Source organism: Aotus nancymaae, unplaced genomic scaffold, assembly GCF_030222135.1.
Source record: "Aotus nancymaae isolate 86718 unplaced genomic scaffold, 86718_ANA_hifiasm-v0.15.2.pri h1tg000053l, whole genome shotgun sequence".
Lineage (NCBI taxonomy): Eukaryota > Metazoa > Chordata > Mammalia > Primates > Aotidae > Aotus > Aotus nancymaae.
Window position 1 is genome coordinate 18,593,428 of NW_026988467.1, and position 21,306 is coordinate 18,614,733.

A 21,306-nucleotide genomic window follows, 5' to 3' on the forward strand; every position below is an offset into this window, starting at 1 on the left:
GAGCCCAGAAAAAAGGCCCTGGAGAAACCCTCCCAGCAAGACAGCCCCTCTGCCAGGGCCTGCTAAAAGACGTGGGCAGAGCTGAGTTCAGTCTCAGCTGTGCTTTGACCTGAACATGGGACCCCAGGCAAGTCCCTACCCACCGTGGGCCTCGGTCTCCCCATTGTGTCATAAAGGGCCTTGACAAAGGGCCCTCTGATATTGTAGGAATCTCTGACAGGCCTAGAATTCCCCCAAATCCTTGTTACCTTGTCCCCCAGGAAGATCTGGGGCAGCTGCCAGTAATAGAGGCTTCCAGGGAGCAGAGAGAAGCCTTCATAAGACAGAGAGAACTAGGACAGAAGGACAGGTGGTGAGAGCTGCGGGGAGTGGGCGCGGGTGGGAGGGCAGAGACAGTCTTGGCAGGGGTGGACTGCCACGGGAGGGAGGACCGGTGGCAGGGCAGAGAGGCAGACGCCCACCCCCACCCGACAGTGCAGGTCCTGGCCCCGCTCTTTGGACAACTTTCTTCCCAATCCCGGCCCAGGCCCCCAACTGCTCTCTCTGGGTGTGGCCTGGGTCCGCTTCTCCTCCCATCTGGTGGGTCTTTTGTGGGTCCCAGCGTTTACACAGCACATTAGTCAACAATTTCAATGGGGTGGCCTTTTTCATATGTATTTAAAGAGAGTAACCAGCATAACTGGGTTGGTATATGATTGATTGAAAGGAAAATTGGAAAGAAATAATAGTCCAAGTAGTTTACAGAAATTGTGAAGTTGGTTCAGAAATGAGTGAAATCTAGAAAACATGGTGGGTGGGGACCCTTGATGGGCACCTTGGCACATACCTGAGAGCCTAGTGGGAAAGACAGAGAAGTGGAGGAGGAGGAGGAGGAGGAGGAGGAGGAGGAGGAGGAGGAGGAGGAGGAGGAAGCGGGTAGTGCTCGCAGAGCAGCTGCAGGCTGGGGATGAGGGGAGAGCCCCCGGGGAGGCGGTTGGGGGTGGGCAGCAAAGCTGGACAGGAGCTGCCAGATCTCAGCATCCATTCGTCTCTGAGCCTCGTCCACCTGGGGGACCAGGAGCCGAAGGGCAGTGGAAGGGAGCAGAGAGGGACAGAAAGGACGCCCATGAGGCTTCACCTCTCCGCGAGCCCAGCTAGTCACCCGCTCTGCACTGTCTGCTCACAAGCGCTGATACCTGGCGCTCCGGCCCTTGTACCCGCTGCCCTCTTGCTCCTCCTGAGCCAGGCGGGGATATCCTGGGATGGGCTTAGCTGCCTGTGCGCTATGATGGGACAAGCCCTACAGAGGGTACCCAGCAAGGGAGGGGCAGAAGTGCTGGAGGCAGCCCAGGGCATCTGTGGTAGGGCTGCTGCTCCTCTCCCCGACTCTCTGTGTGTGCCCTGGTACCAGCCCAAGCCATTCATGGCTCTGGCATGCTTCCTAAGGGTGACACCGGAGCAGACCAGGCATCAGGTTGGGGCCTGGCCTGGCATAGGGAAAACGGGCCAGGAGGGCCGGGGCCTTCGTTCAGGTGCCTGCCTGGACTCAGTTCTCTGGTCTTTTCCCTGGGGCCCCAGGTACAACCTGTCCCAGACAGGCCCTCAGTTACCTGTGATGCCCGCTGTGCCCGGTCCCTGCCCTCTGGGGGTCCCAGGATCCTCCCAGCTGTCACAGCTGCCCGCAACTGCTCCTCTGAGAGGGACGTGCGGTTCTGATGGGATGTAGGGAGGAGGCCAGCTCAGACCTCCCAGGGTTCCAGAGCCGGAGCCATGGGCGGGTCCTCTACCCATGGACATGGTAGTCAGAAAGGCCCACACTAATTAGGAAGAAAGATGCATGCCCCCCTCTCCAGGCTGGCACCCAGGGGTTAGCTCCAGGCCACCCATGTGCACGCAGGGGTTAATGGTGGTTGCTTGAGAGGCAGGGCCAGGGGAACCTGGTGGGCTAGATACAGTCATGTGGATCAGCACTGGGTTAGTCTCCCTGCTACCTCGGTTGCCATTCTGACTTCAGACAGTTGGCACTAGGACCAGACCACACAGCAGGTGAGGCAATGTGGGGCACACACCCTCCTGGCTCCAACCCTGGGGCCATGGGACGCTGCCTGGGTTCATGCAGACCCACAATGCATTGGGCACTGCACATCTCCCCACCCAGGGCTGGGAGCACCCCAGGAGGCGCCACACCGCATCACACCAGCTTCACACCACACACACCCTGCGCCTACCTGGTGAGCCCGGCGCATCCGAGCAAAGTACGCCTCCCGCTATGGGGCGCAGGGAAATGCCAGGACAGGAGACAGAGAAAGGTCTGAGAATTGCAGGACGGGGCAGCAGGGAGGCCAGGAGGTAGTGAGCCCCAGAGGGGAGAGGGGAGAAGGGACTAGAAGGCAGCCAGCCCCCGGAGAAGCCTGGAGTACCTGGCTCTGTCCAAGAAATGAGGATGGGGGCAACCCCAGAGCGCCCCTCCTAGGTGTCCCTGGTCCCCTCGCCTCTTGCCTGGGGGCATATCTGCTGGAACACTGGCCTCAACCAGCAGTGGACTCCTGTGCCAAGACCCACTTTCCCTGGGTACCACCGATGCCTGTGCTGCTCAAGGAACACATTTGGGCAGCCTGTCCCAGAGCCCACCCCCGACCCCCACCCTCAACACCATCATCACCTCTCACCAGACCACGTTCTGGAGTAGCAAAGACAGATTCACCTCTGACTGACAGAGTGTTTTTTTTTTTTGGAGACAGTGTCTTACTCTGTCACCCAAGCTGGAGTGCAGTGGTGCAATTATGGCTCACTGCAACCTCCCCCTCCCAGGCACCAGCGATCCTCCCACCTCAGCCTCCCTAAGTAGCTGGGACTACAGGCATGCACCAACACGGCCAGCTAATTTTTCGTATTTTTTGTAGAGATGGAGTTTCATCACGTTGCCCAGGCTGGTCTTGAACTCCTGAGCTCAAGTGATCCTCCCGCCTCAGCCTTCCAAAGTGCTGGGATTACAGGCGTGAGCTCTGGCCTTCCGCAGAGCATTTTAAGAGCAGCCTCTGAACTGGGTTTGGATCCCCGCATTCCCACCTCCCAGCTCGGGGCTCTGGGTAAATTATAGAGCCCCTCTTGCCTCAGTTACCTCATTTGTGAAAAGGGGCAGCAGCAGGACCTGGCTCACACAGTTGTGACTTGAGACTTATAAAGGATGCTGCCTAGCACATAGTGAGAGCTCAACAGGCATGACCCAGGATGAGAGTTACTGTGGCCGACACGAGCACAGAGCCAGCAGCGTGGATGAGTGGAGTGGGAGTGGGTGTGAATGACACTGAAACCGTGTCTCACTTGTCTTTGTATTCCTTGGTCTCTCCCAGGACCTGTTTGCTGAATAACTGCATGAAAGCTAAAAGTCATGAATAGTTGAGCACTTATTATGTGCCAGGCATGATCTCCAGTCCTCCCAGCCACCATGAAGTTGAGGTTTATCAAATGGTATCTGGCTGGCGAGCAGCAGAGCTGGGGTTTAGACTGATGTCTATGGGACTGCAAAGGCCACATGCCTAACCATGATGTGGCCAGGCACGTGGCAGGTGTGTGCCTGCTGAGAGAGATGGCTTTGAGGGGAACTTGTGTCTGAGTCACGGCTGACCCTGGTGCCGGGCTGGGGCCCACCTTGTCTCCCTGGTATGTCTCCGGCAGCTGCCAGTAGAAGGACTCGTGGCCGAGGTGGGCGAAGTTGCCAAAAGAGAGCTGGGCACCCTCGGGCACAGGTTCCACAGTGAATTCTCCTGTCAGGCGGCTGTTCCGCTGTGGGTTCACCAGGGCAAAGCCCTGGAAGTCCCCAGGGGCAAAGTGGGTAGAGATCTGGCAGGGGAAGGAGGAGGTGGTATTAGCCTGGGCACTGAGGCAGGCACCTTGGTGGGGGATGGGACATGGAAGGGTGGTAAGGTGGGGGAAGGGGGTCTGCTGAGATCAGGGCTGGGAGAGAAATAATCAGGGCATATGAGGGTACTGGGGCAGGGGTGAGGGTCGCCGGGCTCAGTGCTGAGATCAGGGCTGGGAGAGAAATAATCGGGGCATGTGAGGGTACTGGGACAGGGGTGAGGGTTGCCGGGCTCAGTGATGAGATGGACAATTGCCGGCAGCAGGCAGTGGCCCCGCCTGGGGCTGGGCAGCACAGGCTCTCACCAGGTGGCGCGTGTAGGTGGAGCTGGCACACTGCTGGGTGATGCCCATACAGAAGCAGGGCAGGCAGCCGTCAGGGTTGCTGGCGCTCAGGTGGAAGTGGTGGGGCCGGCAGTGGCTGCAGGTGAGCCCTTCCACCTGCGCCTGGGTGGATGGATGGAAGGAGGCAGGCAGGGGACTCGGTGGGTATCCTGCACCCCCAGCAGCCCAAGGCCAGCCTCCCTGGCCGCTTCCAGCAGCCCCGGGCAGCCCCTGCCCTGCCCCCCATACCCAGGTCTCGGCTTCCATCAGATGCTGCCTGATTTTCCCACAGGCCCTGGACAGCAGGGCAGAGCAGGCCCTCAGGGGCAGGGATTCGGACTGACCTTGCACTGGCACTGACCAGCAGCATCACACTGGCTGCTGAGGCTGCCTTGAGGGTCACAGTGGCAGCCGATGGGCCCTGGCACCAGGCCATCTCCTGAGGTGGAAGAAAGCCATGGCTGGAGCCCCAAACCCTCCACCCAGCACCCCTCTTCCCTCCATTCTGCTCGCCACTGAGCGGGAGCTCTGACTTCTGACGTGGGCACACCATACTCTCACAACAGCCCTCGGAGGTGGTGGGGCCTGTTCCTATCTCCATTTTACAGATGAAGAAACTGAGGCTCAGAGAGGCAAAGCCAAAAGGGAGTAAAGCCTGCTGTCCCAGCTCCGTGCTGGGACACTGAGTAACCCGACCCCAATGACCTCCCCAGTCCTACTCACTCCGGCACGGCTGGCCCTGGCTGGGGTTGCCATAGTAGCCAGGAGCACACCTGCAGAGAGAGAAAGCCTCTGATGAATTTTGGGTGAAGAGAAGCAGAACCCCAGGGCTGGGCTGGGGGTCCCGTATTGCATTCAATGGCCTCATGCCCTGGAAGAAACCAACAGCCTGACTCGCCCATGTTACGGGCAGAGAAGAGCAGGGACCCGCCCTGGACCGCACAGCAGTGAATCTGGGCAGTTAGGAGCCCAGGAGCTTTGGAAAGAAGCAAGGGTTTTGTGGGAAGACTCTGGCCTGGCCGGGGCAGGGGCCAGGGCGCTGGAGGTGAACTGCAGGCCAGGATGCATGTCTAAGGGTCTTGAATTCTGGGCTAGAGGTTGAGGCTCCCGAGGAGGGGAGTTGACCATCTTCTGGGGCCTGCGCAAGGTTAAGACTGGGAGGCATCCCCGATTCCTCCAGGTCAGGAGGGCTGGGCCCTGCTGTTCGTGTCCCCCCGCCCCCCGCCTCACCTCTCACACTGACGCCCGCTGTGGCCTGGGGAGCACGCGTCACAGGTCGGGTGGCCGTCTGTGTCCAGAAAGCACGTGTGGGCAGCCCTGAGTGTCGGGGGCAGATTTCTAGTCAGTTACGCAGTGGCTCCTTCTCCTTGATCCTCCTTCAGGACCAGGGGAGGGGAGGGGAAGAATGGGCAGGTGAACTAATGTGTCCTGAGAGCGACTGCATGCCTGGCACTGTGCTAAGAGTTCCACGCACATCAGCTCATTCAACTCTCGCACAGGGGCTGAGGAGTGTGGACTACCCTATTTCACAGAGGAGGCAGCTGAGCCCTGAAAGTGAAGTGTATCTCACACCGAGCGACACCCTGAGGCGGTGGCGAGGCCAGGATTAAACACTGCCTCTCAGAAGGGCTGGAGGAAGGGCGCATGGGGGGGTAGTGGACGTTTTGGGGCAGGGCAGGTGCAGGCAGGGGCTGGACGCACTGGCCGGCAGCAGGGTCTCCGTAGCAGGGGCACAGCTGGCAGTCCTGTGGTGTTCCCTGCTGGGCATCCCCGTAGTATCCTGGCTGGCACTGCTCACACCGAGGGCCCTCCGTGTGATGCTGGCAGCCCTGGTGGAGCAGAACGTGAGTGGGGGTTGGGCCCCCAGAGGCCACAGATCACTGGGGTGGGAGGAAGGAGGGTGGGACTCACCTGGCAGGCACCTGTCTCGGGCTCGCAGGCCTCTGAGTGGCCATGGCAGCTGCAGCGTTCGCAGGTACCCAGGTAGAGGCCGCTGGGCATGCGTGTGTAGCCTGTGTCACAGTCCTGGGGGCAGAAAGATGGCAGTAGGAGGGCCTTCCTGGACACGGCCCACTCAGGTAGGGGCACTGAATGGCCAGGGCTGGGGAGGTGGGGAGCGCTGATGGAGGAGGGGCGGGGAGCACCGTGGAAGGGGCTGGCTGGGCCGGGGTGGGGCCCAGGACTCACCTGGCAGGACGGGCCTCGGTACCCGGGCGGGCAGGAGCAGTGCTCTACTTCCAGCGCGGGGTCCTGGCCGGTTTCCTCAGGCACAGCCACATCCATGCTGATGCCAGAGACCCTGGGCATGACAAGACCCAGTGTGAATAGGAGCACTGTGCCAGGCACGCCTGGAGCCCTCCACTGGGGGGCCTGGTTAGTCCTCCCACAGCCCTGGCTCAGTGCTGCTGGGGCCCTGTCCAGGTCTCTAGAGGCTGCGAGGGCTGTGGCGGACAGCGCTACCTGCAACTTACTCTAAACCACCACCCATCCTCTCCTGGAGAGTTAACACCACCCCGTTCCCCTCGGGTAGTCAACAACAGGATGATACCGCTACAAGAGCCCATGTGCCTGAAAGACCACTCTATGGCGAGTGACTCTCCAGAGCTCCCGTGGGCTGAGGCTGAGGCTAGACTTGACCTGCGACCACATCCCTGCGTGGCCCCTTCCCCTCCTGCGTCCCTCTCCTTGTCAGTCACGTGCACCCCAATCCCTGCCTCAGGCTTCCTTCAGCCTGTAAGGGAGGCATTGTTAGACTCTCCATTTTACAGATGGGGAAAGTGAGGCTCAAAATGGTTGCATAGTCTGTAAGTGGCTGTGCCACACTGCACCGCTTAGACAGAGCCCCCTCCCCAAACCCACGCTGATCTTCCTGCCCTGGCTCCAGACACCTGCTCTCAGTGGGCTGCTGGGTGTAGGATGCTCGGATCAGGAGGGTGTCGATGCCTGCCAGCGCCATCAGCAGGTGCTCCCGTGTGGCTGGCTGCCCATCGGGCCGCTGCCAGGCTTCCTGCCAAGAAAAGGACAGTTGTACTCAGCCCCCGACGTCCTGGAGTATTTATGCAGGAGAGACAGGAGCAAGGGCCAGCCCGCACCCCTACCCCCAGCGGGCAGTGCTGCTCACCTCCCGGAAGGGCACAGTGAAGGTGCTGGGCTGGCCGGGGCCGGGCTCCTGGGCCGAGTGGTGCTCTAGGATGATATTGTTACCCTGCAGCACCACCAATGGCTGCCCGTGCAGGGGTGCGGAGCCTGGCTGGGACCGCTGGGTCACTGTGAAGCGCAGCTCTCCTCCGTAGGAGGTCACCTGCGACCGGAGGTAGACAGGAGCTTAGCAGGGTCCCCGAGTGGGGCCGTCACTGCTCCAGCCACCTTCTCCATGCCGTGTATCTCACTATTCTCCCAAGGCACCATGACCCTCCTGCCTCCAAGCCTTTGCCTGTGCTGTTCCCGCTGCCTGGAGTTTCCTTTCCCTTCCCACCCCTGCCCACCTTGTCTCCGAGGAAGCTTGAAGGGAGGCTCCAGAAGTAGGGTCCAGATAGGAGTCTGTGGAAGGAGGAGAAGCCCAGTTCCCCGGGCATGGGGGAGAAGATGCCATCGTTGGTAGAGTGGGTGCTTGCGGCGTTGGTCACGGTGAAGTGGGCAGGCTTCTCGGAGGCCCCGTGCACCTGGGAAGAGGAGAAAGGGCTGGGATGGGGGCCGGGGCCTGGGACTGGGACTGGCGCTTGATGCATCCAGCCAGGGACTGGGCAGTCCTGCCCGCCCCCCTTGCAGAGGTACCTGGGCGCGGCTCCAGGAAGAGCTGGTGCAGTGGCGACTGACACCCATGCAGAAGCACTTGAGGCAGCCGTCGGGGTTTTGGGAGCTCAGGTGGAAAGAGCCGTTGGCACATTCATTGCACAAGCGCCCCACCACGTTGTTCTGCAGGTACAGAGTTGGAGCTGAAGGACAGCCCATGGGAGGGGCCGCCTGGAGCTTCAGGCCGAATCCACCCGCAGTCTAGACAGGGACCCAAGACCCAGAGGAGCCACTGAAAGGGCACATGTGGCCGGGCGCGGTGGCACACGCCTGTAATTCCAGCTACTTGGGAGGCTGAGGAAGGAGAATCGCTTGAACCCAGGAGGTGGAGGTTGCAGTGAGTCGAGACCACATCACTGCACTCCAGCCTGCGTGATAGGAGGGAGACTCCATCTCAAAACAAACAAACAAACAAAAAAACAAAGGAAGAGCACATGTATGAGGCGTCATGATCTGAACAATAATTCCCACTTTAGAGCTTAGGCAAGCATTTTTCCCTTTTCTCTTTGGCTACCAGGGGGCTCATCAATAAATTTAGATTTAAAATACAGCAACTTAATTAAAATAATTGCTGCTACTATTTATGGAGTGTTTCATGCACTGTTCTGGTTTCCATTCAACATCACCTCATTTAAGTCCCGTAAGGACCTTGAGAGGTGGGTGATACCTACATCCTTCACATGAGGAAACAGAGGTTCAGGGATGTGAAATGACTTGCACAAAGTTACTCAGCTTGCTAATCCACTCTGGGATTTAAGATCAGGAGTGCCTGACTTCAGAATCAGTCCATTATTTTTCACATACTCACATTCTTTTTTTTTTTTGAGACAAAGTTTCGTTCTTGTTGCCCACACTGGAATGCAGTGGTGCAGTCTCAGCTCACTGCAACCTCTGCTTCCCAGACTCAAGCGATTCTCCTGTCTCAGCCTCCCAGGTAGCTGTGATTACAGGTGCCTGCCACCACACCTGGCTAATTTTTGTATTTTTAGTAAAGATGGGGTTTCACTATGTTGGCCAGGCTGGTCTTGAACTCCTGACCTCAAGTGATCTGCCCGCCTTGGCCTCCACAGTGTTGGGATTACAGGCATGAGACAACTCACCCGGCCGATGCTCCCATTCTAACGTAAGTGACCTTCCTTCTCTGAGCCTCCATTTTCTCATATCACAAATTGGGGACACTAATATCTACATCATTGTATCAGTGTGACAATGGACAAAGTATGGCAGATGCAAAGGTACAATGCAGATACAGAGGCTGCACAAAGAATGATTGGGACTTGAACTCAGGTGGCCCGACTGCCTAACCAGAGCAACTTGCCAACGCCAGGCCACCTCTCCTGGTGCGGAAGACCAGTCAGCCAGGCCCACCAGCTCTGACTAGGTTACCACCCACTGGCCAGGGAGCTATGGAGAGGACAAAGCTTCCTTCCTCCTTCTCCCAGCTGTGGTGCTGGGCCCCAAGACCCCTGGGTGGGTGGCAGATGGCATGCGTACCTTACAGCGGCAGGCCTCCCCGGAGGTCCCCATGCTGCCACGCTCATCACAGCGCACAATCGCCTGGTCTGGAACACAAAGCAGGTGTTGGCAGGGCAGGTAGGAATGGGATAGACACGGCCTGGGCAGAGGGAGGAAGAGTGGTCCCCCAAGGATCATGAGCTGCGGCGGGGAGGGAGGGTGCCTGGTGTGCAGCCCAGGTGGGGTTGGGGGGTGGGTGTCATGGGATGGTGGCAGCCATACTCACTGATGGGCCTGCACTTCCCATCGGGCTGGATGGGGTTCCCCTCGTATCCGGGGGCACAGCTAGGGGAGAGAGGGCGCTGCCATCAGTGGCACTTCCATGCCCCTGCCCAGGGAACCCCTTCCTGCAGCCCCCGAGGCTCTCCCTCACCTCTCGCAGCGGCGGCCGGTGTAGCCTGGGGCACAGGCGTCACATGTGGCTTGCCCATCCGTGTCCAGGAAGCAAGTGTCTGAGAATCTGTGGGTATCATGTGGACAGGGCATTGGGCAGGACTGGGGTCAGGCTTTCTACTCTCACCCTGGGAAACAACTACCGTCCACACAGAGACAGTGTGCCATGAGGCATGACGCCATCTCCCTGCCCGGCAGCCTCACAGCAACTGTGGGAAGGCAGGTGGTCCATTATGCGGAAAAGGAAACTGAGGCCCAGAGAGGTCAAGGAGCGTGGGATAACTTAGTGACCAGGTTGAGATCTGAATCCGAGCCTCCCGCCTCCCTGCCCAGAGTATTCTCCTGGCCTGTTGCACTGCCCCCGGCCAAACCCCCCACCCGGAGCGGGGGCTGACCTGCGGGAGGCATCGATGTATGGGCAAGGGCAGGGCCGGCAGGCGGTGGCCGTGGCCTTCGTGGCATCCCCAAAGAAGCCAGCCTTGCACTTGTCGCACTGCGGTCCCTCCGTGTTGTGCTGGCAATTCTAGGAGGAGGAGGTCGTGGCTCAACTTCGAGAGCAGAACTGGGCCAGATGCTGAGGGGGGCCTGTGAGGCCGTCTGGCTCAGCCTCCCCATCATGCTGGAGGCACAGCTTTGCAGACAGGGGAGCATCAGCTGCAACCACTTACAGATGACGGGGACCTCATTGCCTTACGCGGCAGCCCGTCCCATAGATGGTTCCAAATGCCTGCTTTTTAATGACCTAAACCTGCCACCCTCTTCCAACTGGCACCCACTGGCCAGTTCTGCTGCCCAGAGTCCATCTCTTCTACCCGACGCCTTTGCAGGGATTTGGATGACAGTGCTGCCCTGCTTGAGCCTTCTCTCCTGTCAGCTCCACAATCCCAGCTCTGACCACTATTCCTAAGAAATCAATACTACCCGAAGGGCCTCTCCCGCTCAGGGCTGCCCTCTGGAGGACCATGCTTCTTCATCCGGCCCTCTCCAGGATTAGTCTACGAAGGTGGAGGACAGGAGGACCATCACCTCCCTCGTCTGGACGCTGTATCTCTGGGTTTTTTTTAGGAGGGTGGGGGGACAGAGTCTTGTTCTGTTGCCCAGGCTGGAGTGCGGTGGTGCGAACTTGGCTCACCGCAACCTCCACCTCCCGTGTTCAAATGACTCTCCTGCCTCAGCCTCCTGAATATCTGGGATTACAGGTATGTGCCACCATGCCCGGCTAATTTTTGTATTTTTAGTAGAGACGGGGTTTTACCATGTTGGCCAGGCTGGTCTCGAACTCCTGACCTCAAGTGATCCACCTGTCTTGGCCTCCCAAAGTGCTGAGATTACAGGTGTGAGCCACCTCGCCCAGCCTATATCTCTGTTATTGCATCCAGAGGTCATGATGGCTCATCTGCCAGCCATGAGTCATTGTGGAGGCTTGTGCTGAGCTCATGAGCACAGGGAGTCTCACACCTTGTCCCTGCTCCTATTTTAGTGTCCAACTGCCAGCTGGCACTACTCACCAGGCAGTGGCCATACACAGGGTCACAGGAGCTGGCATGGCCATTGCAATTGCAGCCAGAGCAGGTGCCCAGGTAGGGCCCACCAGGCACCCGAGTGAAGTGGGCATCGCAGCTTTCACAGGACAAGCCAGAATAGCCAATGGGGCATCTGTGGGGACAGGACCGAGAGAGCCACTGCAAGGACTGTGAGGCTCTGCCGTTTCTCCTCTATCCTTGTCAGGGTCTCTGTGGTTCCCAGCCCAGCCAGCTCAGGCACCTGCACTCCTCCACGCTGTGGGCACGGCCATGGCTGGTGGCGTAGGTGACGGTGGTATCCATGGCGATGTCGCTCAGCCCCACGCTGGCCATCTTGGTGTTGTACACAGTCTGGATGAGCACGGCCTCCAGGCTCCGCAGCACCTGCAGCAGCTCCGCGCGCTGCACCGGCCGGCCAGACTCATGGACCCAGTGCTCCTGAGCATGGGTGAAGGTGGCAGGGGTCACACATCAGCGCCTACCCAGCCAAAATCGCCCTTGACTCCCAGCCTAAGAGCTTGGGTGCCACCCACCTCAGAGAACTGGACCTGGCGCTGGTTCAGAGCACCGGGTTGGGTGGGTGTGTGGCCTCGGGAGAGGAGGCGGTATCCGGCACCCACGAGGACCACGTCCGGCCGCTGCACTGGCTCCAGCATGCCCCGGGCCAGCTCGTAGCGCACGTTGTAACGCAGGGAGCCACCATAGGAGTCCACCTGGCGACAGGGTGGATCGGGGCGGTAGCTGTGGGCTCACTTGACACCCACCATGCCTATGAGGTGCCTACAGTCTTCCAGCTCCTCCCTCACTCTGCCTGAGACTCACTGCATGCCAGGCACTGAGCTGGGCACAGGGAAATCGAGATGGGTGAGACTCAGGCCTTGACTCTAGGGTATTTGGTCCATGGCAGGGTGTAGAATCATGCTGTGCACAGAGTGCCCAGGGAGGCCAGTGCGAACGCACAGAACCCAGCCCAGGCATGGGGGAGTGGTCAGGGAGGGCTCCCAGGAGGAGGGGAGGCCAGTTCTTCTTCCCAAGCCAATAGGGCTGGGGAGAGGTCCTGCACTGAATGGATGAGCCGCTGCCATAGGAGGCTGCATCGGGGCATGGCAACACCGTTCCCCCCGAGTCTGTCTTGCTGCCCACCAGCTGCAGAGGGAGCAGAGCCCACGTGGCAGCCCAGGCCCCTCACCTTGTTGCCCAGAAACTGCTCAGGCAGAGCCCAGAAGGAGTCATGGACGAGGAAGCGGCGGGACAGGTCGACCAGCTGGAACTCGTGCAGGGCTGGGTCTATCTGCAGCTGCGTGGAGGAGAGGGGTGGCATTCCGGGCTGTGCAGGCATCGTCACATTCACGCCTGCGGGTAGCAAGGAGGAGGCTGAGGGCTGCAGCCTGGGCCTGCCTGATACACCCATCTTGAAGGCCAGCAACCCAGAAAGACAGGAAAGTTCTAGGGAAATCTGATTTTGAGAAAACTTTGATTTCTCTTCCAAAGTTAAGAAAATGCAGTTTTTGGCCATGCATGGTAGCTCGCGCCTGTAATGCCAGCACTTTTGGAGGCTGAGAGGAGTGGATCACTTGAGGCCGAGAGTTCAAGACCAGCCTGGCCAACATGGTGAAACCCTGTCTCTACTAAAAATACAAAAATTAGCTAGGCGTGGTGGTGCACACCTGGAGTCCCAGTTACTCAGGAGGCTGAGACAGCAGAATCATTTGAACCCTGGAGGCAGAGGCTGCAGTGAGCTTAGATTGCGCCACTGCACTCCAGCCTGGGTGACAGAGTGAGACTCTGTCTCAAAAAAAAAAAAAAGAAAGAAAGAAAAAAGAAAATGCAGCTTTTTCCCCCTCCTTCCCAAATATTGGAGCAGCATTTTCCAAAACATGCTCTGGGAATGAACGTCAATGCCATAGAATGATAGCTGGGAACCATCTGGGAAACACAGGGTCAAAGAAAGGTCAAGGAGATTCTTTGCAGCAGGACTTCTCAGGGCCTTTCTTGCCAAGAGACCCACAGGCTTTCAGGGTTGGAACACCCCTGTGGGCAGGAGAGCTGCACAAGGCTGAAGAACAGGAGCCCAAGTCCAGGTGTGCAGTAGGCCTGGGCAGGGACCTCCGTTTCCCTAGCTGTAAGATGGTGCTTACAGTAGCCTGCCTCCTAGAGTGACGAAGTGAGCAAATTGATATAAAATGGCTAGCTCTTATTGCTGCTGCTGCTGTTATGACGGCTCATCCAGTCCGACCCTCTCCTATGAACACACGCACACTCACCCCACACAGGAATTTCCTTGATGGCGCCCTCCCAGAGCTCTGGGACAGCTCCATGCTAGAGAACTTCGGTGGAGTGAAAATATCCTGTACCTACACTCTTTACTATGGTAGCTAGTAGGCTGGTGCAAAAGTGACTGCTGTTTTTGCCATTAAAAGTAACGGTTGTAGTCACATGTGGCCACTGAGCGCTGGAGACATGTCTAGTGCTGCTCAGGAATGAATCATTGTATTTCAATTTAAAGAGCCATGCACGCATGGCCAGTGACTGCCAAACTGGATGATGCAGCTGTCATGGTTGGGAGCGTCTGACCTCTAAAGGCCATCCCTTCCAGCTCTGGACAATTTTGACTCTTAGCAAGTTCTTCCTTATGCGGAGTCCACATCTGTCTGCCAATAGCTTCTCCCCTTCACCCCGAATTAATCCCCTGCAACGGGGGAGTCCAGCTCCTCATCTGCAGAATGACCGAGCACAGCCCCAAGGCTAGACTACTCCATCCCTTTCCTCTCCTCCCTGCCTTCCGGGGACGTCTTCAGGCCCCCTCCCTCCTGATCACCATGCGCACACAGGCCATCTGCTCACCCTGGAATTCCCACCACTCCCTTCCTGGACCATCCAGATTCCAATCAGACAGCCCTGGGTTCAGGTCTCCCTCGAAACAGCTGTATGAACCCAGGGAAGCCCCACAACCTCTCAGAGACTTGGGGCTCTCATCTTAAAACTGTGAGATCAGCTCTGACCTTGCAAGGGTTATTGGCAGTTCAGGGACTGTCATGTCAAGCCACAGGGCCAACTGCCTGCTCACCAAATCGTGGCCATGGCCATTAGCATTCTAAATATAATGGGGAACAACTTTGGGAGGTAACTAAGTTTCGTTTTGTTTTTAGAGATGTGGTCTCATTCTCTTGTCCAGGATGGAGTGCAATGGTGTGATCACAGCTCACTGCAGCCTCAATCTCCCAGACTCAAGAGATCTTTCTGCCTGAGCCCCTCAAGTAGCTGGAACTACAGGCACACACCACCATGCCTGGCTAATTTTTTTATTTTTAATTTTTTGTAGAGATGGGGTCTCACTGTTACCCAGGCTGGTCTTGAACTCCTGGCTACAGCAATCCTCCTTCCCCCATCTCCCAAAGTACTGGGATTACAGGCATAAACCACCATGCCTGGCTAGGTAACTAAATTTTTTTTTTTTTTTTTTTTTGAGACAGAGTTTCCCTTCTGTTGCCCAGGCTGGAGTGCAATGGTGTGATCTTGGCTCACCACATCTGCCTCCCAGGTTCAAGCATCTTCTGCCTCAGCCTCCCAAGTAGCCGGGATTACAAGCACGTGCCACCATACCTGGCTAATTTTGTACTTTTAGTAGAGATAGGGTTTTTCCATGTTGGTCAGGCTGGTCTTGAACTCCTGACCTCAGGTAATCTGCCCACCTCAGCCTCCCAAAGTGCTGGGATTACAGGCGTGAGTCACCGCGCCTGGCCACTACGTTTTATACAAGTAATTTTCAGGTTCCTCAACCAACGAAAGGGCATAACATGTGTTGAGTACTTTGGAGCTAACTTTCCACATGCGTTTAATCCTCTGAAACTCAGCAGGGTGAGGGCTGCTTGGGGCGAGGTGGGAAATACATAGATGAGACTTAAGCCCAAGTCTAGGAGGTGTCTGGGCTCATGCTGTCAGCCATCCTGTCATTCTGCCTCTCAGAGCCGGAAAGAACTAAGTCCAGCCGCCTGCCTCTATCTTTGGGAAAACAGGCCCAGAGAAACCAAGAGACTTGCCCAAAGACACAGCGGCGGTACGTGGTGCGGCTGGAGGCCAGCCTCAGGCTAAGACACCAAAGTCTGGGCTGTTATGCTCCAGGCACACTGGCACCTCTGTCTCTCAGAACCAGGACAGTGACCGTGACATTGGCAAATACTTCCTGGGCGCTGACCACAGGCCAAGCACAATTCTGAGAGGCTTATAGCCATGAATCCAGGAAGTCCTTACAAAGCCCTAGGAGGTAGTTATTATTCCCCCCACCCAACTTTATAGATGAGGAAACAGACACAAGATAGCGGGTAACTTGACCCAGGACACCCAGGTAGTCAGCGTCCACGTCAGGATCCGACCCAGGGCTCTAGAGCCCATCGTCTCTGTAACCCGAAGTAGGCAGGCAGCAGGTGGGGATTGGGCTTTTCCTAAAAATGTTGGTTTTCCCCCGAAATGCTTTTTTGACAGGGCTCAGTGTTTCTTCAGTGACTGATACTCCTTCCTGAAATCTGGCCCCATCTGTCCGCATCTATCCTCTGTGCCCACTAGAGCCTGGTACCCACCTCCCACCTCTCACAGCGCTCACCCGCCCACCAACGCACCCTTGAAGTCATCGGGTTGGTCAAAGCGCAGCCTGATCTGGTCCCGGAAGCGGCGGCTGCTCTGGCACACGCTGGTGATACCAAAGCAGAAGCAGGGCAGGCAGGAGGCGCTGTGCTCCAGGTAGAAGTGGCCGTCGGGGCAGGGGCCTGCTGGGCGGCATGGGAGGGGGCTGCAGCAGGCCACAGTGGGCAGCCGGCTCCGCCCCCACACCTGGCGACACCTGCCCTCTGGCTGTACCTCGCTGCGGGACGAGCTCCAGGACCCCGTCAGGAATCCCAAACACCATACCCCGAGCGTTCATGGCCTCACAGGTATAGGCACCCTGGTCTGATTCCTTCACGTCACGGATGATCAGTGTGCCACGGCCACCCTCGCTGGTCACTGTCACCCTGGTGGGCCCCAAGACAAGTGGTGGGATCTGGCCTAGGGCCCTAGACCAGCCACCCCACGTTCCCTTCCCACCACCTGGGCCCAGAGCCACACCTGGGATGAGAGGGGATGTGGCCCCAGTTGAGCCTCCAGTTGATGATGGGGGTGGGGACTCCAATGGCCACACAGGTGAAGGTCACTGTCTGGCCCCGGGAAGCCTGGATGGACTCCTGGGGAGGTGTCACCACCTGGGGGGGCACTGAGGAGACCAGGGCATGGGTGAGGGTGGGGGGTAAAGGAAGGAGGAGCAGAGGGAGGGCTCCGAGGGGCTAGGCGGGAGAAGAGCGGAGGTTGAGGCTGGACAGAAACCCTTAGAACCCAGCTCAGGGCCCGCATCTCCACGCCAGCTCCCTACTCACTGCAGCCAAACTCATCGCTACGGTCGGGACAGTCACTATCCTCGTCACAGTGGAAGCTGGCTGGGATGCACGTGTTGGTGGAGACACACCGGAACTGTGTGGGTCCGCACGCTTCCTCAGGGCGCTTGGAGGCTGGGGACAAAGCCAGGTGGTTCTGGCTCTCATCTTGCTCACATGACCCGCAGTGGCCCTTGCCACGCCCAGCCCCTGCTGTACAACACTGTCCAGCTCACAGCCAGCATGACTCGGCCGCCAGCCAGCATTGAGCCCACTCGTCACATTACCCGGTCCCATCCCTCACTCCACTTGATTCCCCATGCCAGTCATGGCTGGCATGTCACTGTCACAACCACAGCACCACCCAGCCACCCTCAGAGTCACAGAAGTGCCATCTTGCACACATGGAGAAGACCCATGTCAAAAGCACAGCCAGTGGGGCTGGCATCTCTGGGCACCAGCAATGCCCCGTACACCCTTCTCTACCAGAAAGGCTTGGCAAGGCGCCCGGCACAGCATGGTCCCTGCAGGGCTCAGCACTCTGTGCTCCCACTGACAGGCCCTCTAGGGACTGGCCAGAGGCTGGAAGTAGCCCGGGACAAGGGCTGGGCCCTGCTAGGCCTCTCTACTGGCTGGTGACCAACGTTCTTCATCAGGGAGACGGAGCTTGAGAGAGATACAGACAGGGACAGAGAGGTCACAGTCGTGCGGGAGTGGAAGCCGCACATCCATAGAGCAGGTGCAAGAGGAGACCAGGAGGCAGCCACAAACACAGCTCGGGGGCTTCTGTTCCCCACACTGTCAGAATCCCACGAGGCCATTCGGCCTTCAGGTTGTCTTGTTCTGTGCTGTTGACAAAGACCTGTCCTTCCTTTGACTTCCCCAGCAAAGACCCCTGAGAAGGGCCTTCCAACTAAAGCCCCCAGTTACTTTCTCTCTCCCAAGGGACTGCTACTGTCAGGCAAGCTTAGAACCACAGAAAGGCATCCTCAAACTCCACCGGTCTATGGCACGATGCTGCCTGTCCCCAGCGCTTGCTGCGGAGTGGGCAGGGGAAGGAAGCCAAGGAGAAGCTGGACAAGCTCACAGCAGGAACACGGACATTCACTCAGACACACCACCCAGGACTACAGAGAAGCGCCTGAAGATTAGCCTCAATCTCGCACTAACAAGCATCAGGCTTCTCAAGGGACAGGACACACAGAACGCCACCTGACATGGTCTCTGCCTCTGCAGTCTCTCCCTCCTATTTAACTGTCAGGACGCCCATAATGTCCACAGCATTAACTGGAAAGATGGATACCATGAGGGTGGGGAGTGGGGACGCTGGAAGGATGGATGGGAGGGAAGAAGGATGGCAGATGGATGGATGGATGGATGGATGGATGGGTGGGTGGGTGGATGGATGGATGGATAGGTGGGTAGATTGATGGATGGATGGATGGATGGGTCGGGAGATTGATGGATAGATGGATGGATGGATGGGTGGACGGATGGATGGATGGGTGGGTGGATGGATAGGTGGGTGGATGGATGGATGGATGGATGGATGGATGGATGGATAGGTGGGTAGATTGATGGATGGATGGATGGATGGATGGATGGATGGGTGGGTGGATGGATGGGTGGGTGGATGGATGGATGGGTGGGTGGGGAGATTGATGGATAGATGGATGGATGGGTGGGTGGATGGATGGGTGGGGAGACGGATGGATGGATGGATGGATGGATGGATGGATGGGTGGACGGATGGATGGATGGGTGGGGTGGACAGATGAATGAAGGGCTGGGTGGATGGATAATGGATGCATAGGTGGGTGCATGGGCGGTAGGGAGTTGGACAGGTGGATGGGTGAATGGATGAGTGGGTAGGCTGATAGATGGACAAAGAGCTGGACAGATGGAGGAAGAAATAACCCAGTCCCTGCTTCAGAGGAGGCTTCTAAGTCCATAATGATAAGGCTCTGACTTGCATGCATATGCCAAGGATCCATCGCCAAGCGACCTTGGCACACAGAACCCTCCTAGCCATTCATCTAACCCACACACAAAACAAAGAAAAGCTTCATGGTAACAAAAATAAAGGAAAGCAATGAAGAGACACGAACCACAGGCAGGCTAAGCACACTGCTTCACCAAAGGCCAGCTCAGGGCCAAGAGGCCTCACGGCTGTAGTCAGACATAAACCTTGGAATGTGTTGCAGGGCCTTCCGCACCCAGCCAGGGAGAGCAAACAAACAGGCTTGGGGGACTGGGGAAAGCGGAGGGGCGGGGCAGGGGTAGGGTGGAGGAGAGGGGCAGACCAGGAGTGCAGGGGTGGGGCAGGAGCAAACGGCCTGGGCAGGGCAGGGGGGGTGCTCAGCTGGACCCGCAGATACTCACGGCAGTTGGTTTCATCGGTCTGGTCCTTACAGTCAAAGTCACCATCACAGCGCCACAGCTTGAGGGCACAGTGTCCATTCCCGCAGGCGAACTCGTTGGGCTCACAGGGTGGTGGGGTGCCTAGGGGACCAGGCAGGGGTCAGCAGCACCCTCCCGGGCCAGCTTCCCGCTCCCCGAACCCACCTGCACCCCTGCCGGTGCGCACCGCAGTCCAGCTCATCGCTGCCGTCCTTGCAGTCGTCCTGTCCGTCGCAGAGGTAGTCTCTGGGGATGCAGTGCCCACTGCGGCATGCCACCTCCTGGGGCCCACAGGGCAGGGGCCTGACGGAAGCAGGAAGCAGGGGCTGGGGAGCCTGGGTATGTGGTGGCTGTCTTGTGGTGGTTGCCTCCCGCCGGAGCGGTAAAGGTGTCGTCTCGGTCAGGAGAGAGAATGTGGGGCTGACTCCTGGGACCGGCTCCTCTGTGGACAGAGTCCGCTTGGCATTTGGCAGAAGCGGGTGGCTCTCACCTGCTCCTTGTCCCCCACACTCCCCAGGCCCACCCTGTACTCCCCAGCACCACTCCCTGCCGCCCCCTGCCTGGCTCTGTCATCACCCTTCCTATGCCCCCATCCTCTGCCTGCACCAAAGCCTCATAGTCCCCGACGGACCCCAAGACCCAGGTGTAGGACCCTGGCCTTCCGTTGGGGCCCAACCCACTTGTGGCCCTGGACATCCCCTCACCGCAGTTGAGCTCATCAGACATGTCCCTGCAGTCGGGTCGCCGGTCACAGCGATACTCCAGGGCCACACACTCGTTGTAGCTGTGGCAGGCAAACTCAGCCTCGGTGCAGGCTCTTGGGAACTGGGGCACTGCGGGTGGAAGGGAGCAGACTGGAGTCAGAGGTGGCCGGAGGGAGGTACGGGAAGCTGCGGGAACAGCACAGGTGCTGCGTGGCTGGAGTGGGCCTCGGTGCCCTGTGTAGGGCAGCTCGGTTTCTGGCAGGCATAGTGAGGGCAAGGAGCACGTAGTACACACATCCACAGCACACGTGGGACATGGGATATGTGGCAGTGGCCTCCCCTATCTCTAACACAGACCCCACACGCAGGTGACACGCCACACGCATGCAACAACCACGCCACACACATGCAACATCCACACCACACACATGCAGGCCACAGCCTGGCCCAGTGAGGACAAAGGAGGGGAGAGGGGAATGCCCAGCTGTCTTGGGCTGTGCCCAGCCAGCTGTCTCACCCTCATCCTTCTTTCCCCTCCATCCTTAAAAAAAATTTTTTTCTTTTCTTTTTTCTTTCTTTAGAGACAGGATCTCATTATGTTGCCCAAGCCGGTTTTGAACTCTTTGTCTCAAGTAATCCTCCCGTCTCGGCCTCCCAAAGTGCTGGGGCTACAGGCGCCATGGGAGCCCCCATGCCCGGCCTCCTCTCCATCCTTAACTTCTCTAGGAGCCTGGCTGGGCCTGGGCCTGGCTTACACTCTCACCTGGCGTCACTGCGACCGCCACAGCGGCCGGCGGGGGTGGGGGGGTCTGTGCTGAAAAGGAAGACGTGGTCAGTGGTCGTTCCGCCTGGGAGCCGGAAGCTGAGGGCCGCAGGGCTGGGCCAGGCCATTCCACCATCCCTAGCCAGGAGGACTCATTGAAAAGTGAGAGAGAAGGGCTGGAACCCCACAGTGGGCCTAGTGGTACCAGAAGAGCAAGGCTGATCTCTAGGTGTATTAACTGTTTGTTTGTTTTGTTTTGCTTTAGAGACAGTGTTTTGCTCTGTCGCCCAGGCTGGAGCGCAGTGGCGTGGACAAGAGTGCACTGGACAAGGAGTGGCTCCTAGAGGGGGCTGGCTTAGCTCACCGCAGCCTCAAACTCCTGGGCTCAAGTGATCCTCCTGCCTCAGCCTTCTGAGTAGTTAGGACTACAGGCACACGCCACTACGCCCGGCTGAATCGAGGTGCAGGACAAGGGAGGTGATGGTTTCACTGTTTTTCTAACTGTGCTATACCATGGAAGGAATGGAGTTTGTTCCATTCTGCGTTCCACTGAGTCAGTGTCTTCCCAGAGAGAGGAAACTGAGATGGAGACAGGGCTGAGAACCACAGCCTGTGAGGGGTGACCGAGGGCTGTTACGCTAGAGAAAGAA

At 58.2% G+C, this 21,306-nt stretch overlaps 2 protein-coding genes across 2 annotated transcripts in view; both read right to left on the reverse strand.

Moving 5' to 3' along the window:
- HSPG2 (heparan sulfate proteoglycan 2) overlaps positions 1–21,306 on the reverse strand; it is a 113,150-nt gene that overhangs the window by 45,012 nt on the left and 46,832 nt on the right. The window contains exons 7-33 of the mRNA XM_012440030.3: positions 19,894–20,022; positions 19,377–19,631; positions 19,172–19,291; positions 16,793–16,924; positions 16,488–16,632; positions 16,242–16,393; positions 16,004–16,153; positions 12,577–12,740; positions 11,921–12,100; positions 11,629–11,825; positions 11,373–11,520; positions 10,260–10,387; positions 9,845–9,931; positions 9,698–9,756; positions 9,451–9,518; positions 7,939–8,079; positions 7,650–7,826; positions 7,286–7,465; positions 7,053–7,171; positions 6,352–6,463; positions 6,076–6,189; positions 5,866–5,993; positions 5,395–5,481; positions 4,888–4,937; positions 4,509–4,603; positions 4,147–4,287; positions 3,631–3,822 (exon numbers count right to left, since the gene is read on the reverse strand). Of these exons, the coding sequence (XP_012295453.2) occupies positions 3,631–3,822; positions 4,147–4,287; positions 4,509–4,603; positions 4,888–4,937; positions 5,395–5,481; positions 5,866–5,993; positions 6,076–6,189; positions 6,352–6,463; positions 7,053–7,171; positions 7,286–7,465; positions 7,650–7,826; positions 7,939–8,079; positions 9,451–9,518; positions 9,698–9,756; positions 9,845–9,931; positions 10,260–10,387; positions 11,373–11,520; positions 11,629–11,825; positions 11,921–12,100; positions 12,577–12,740; positions 16,004–16,153; positions 16,242–16,393; positions 16,488–16,632; positions 16,793–16,924; positions 19,172–19,291; positions 19,377–19,631; positions 19,894–20,022 (3,650 nt within the window). The remainder of the gene's footprint in view (positions 1–3,630; positions 3,823–4,146; positions 4,288–4,508; positions 4,604–4,887; positions 4,938–5,394; positions 5,482–5,865; positions 5,994–6,075; positions 6,190–6,351; positions 6,464–7,052; positions 7,172–7,285; positions 7,466–7,649; positions 7,827–7,938; positions 8,080–9,450; positions 9,519–9,697; positions 9,757–9,844; positions 9,932–10,259; positions 10,388–11,372; positions 11,521–11,628; positions 11,826–11,920; positions 12,101–12,576; positions 12,741–16,003; positions 16,154–16,241; positions 16,394–16,487; positions 16,633–16,792; positions 16,925–19,171; positions 19,292–19,376; positions 19,632–19,893; positions 20,023–21,306) is intronic.
- LOC135269458 (zinc finger and BTB domain-containing protein 4-like) lies at positions 261–2,627 on the reverse strand. The gene is made up of 3 exons (XM_064363429.1): positions 2,208–2,627; positions 1,590–1,691; positions 261–1,045 (listed from the first exon to the last, which is right to left on the reverse strand). Exons 1-3 carry the CDS (start codon positions 2,223–2,225, stop codon positions 761–763), a joined length of 405 nt encoding a protein of 134 aa, XP_064219499.1. The 5' UTR covers positions 2,226–2,627; the 3' UTR covers positions 261–760.

Coding starts and splice junctions, on each gene's coding strand:
- LOC135269458 (XM_064363429.1), bottom strand. Junction 1,046..1,589: donor GGGCACAGCGGGCATCACAG/GTAACTGAGGGC, acceptor CTGGTCCCCCAG/GTGGACGAGGCTCAGAGACG.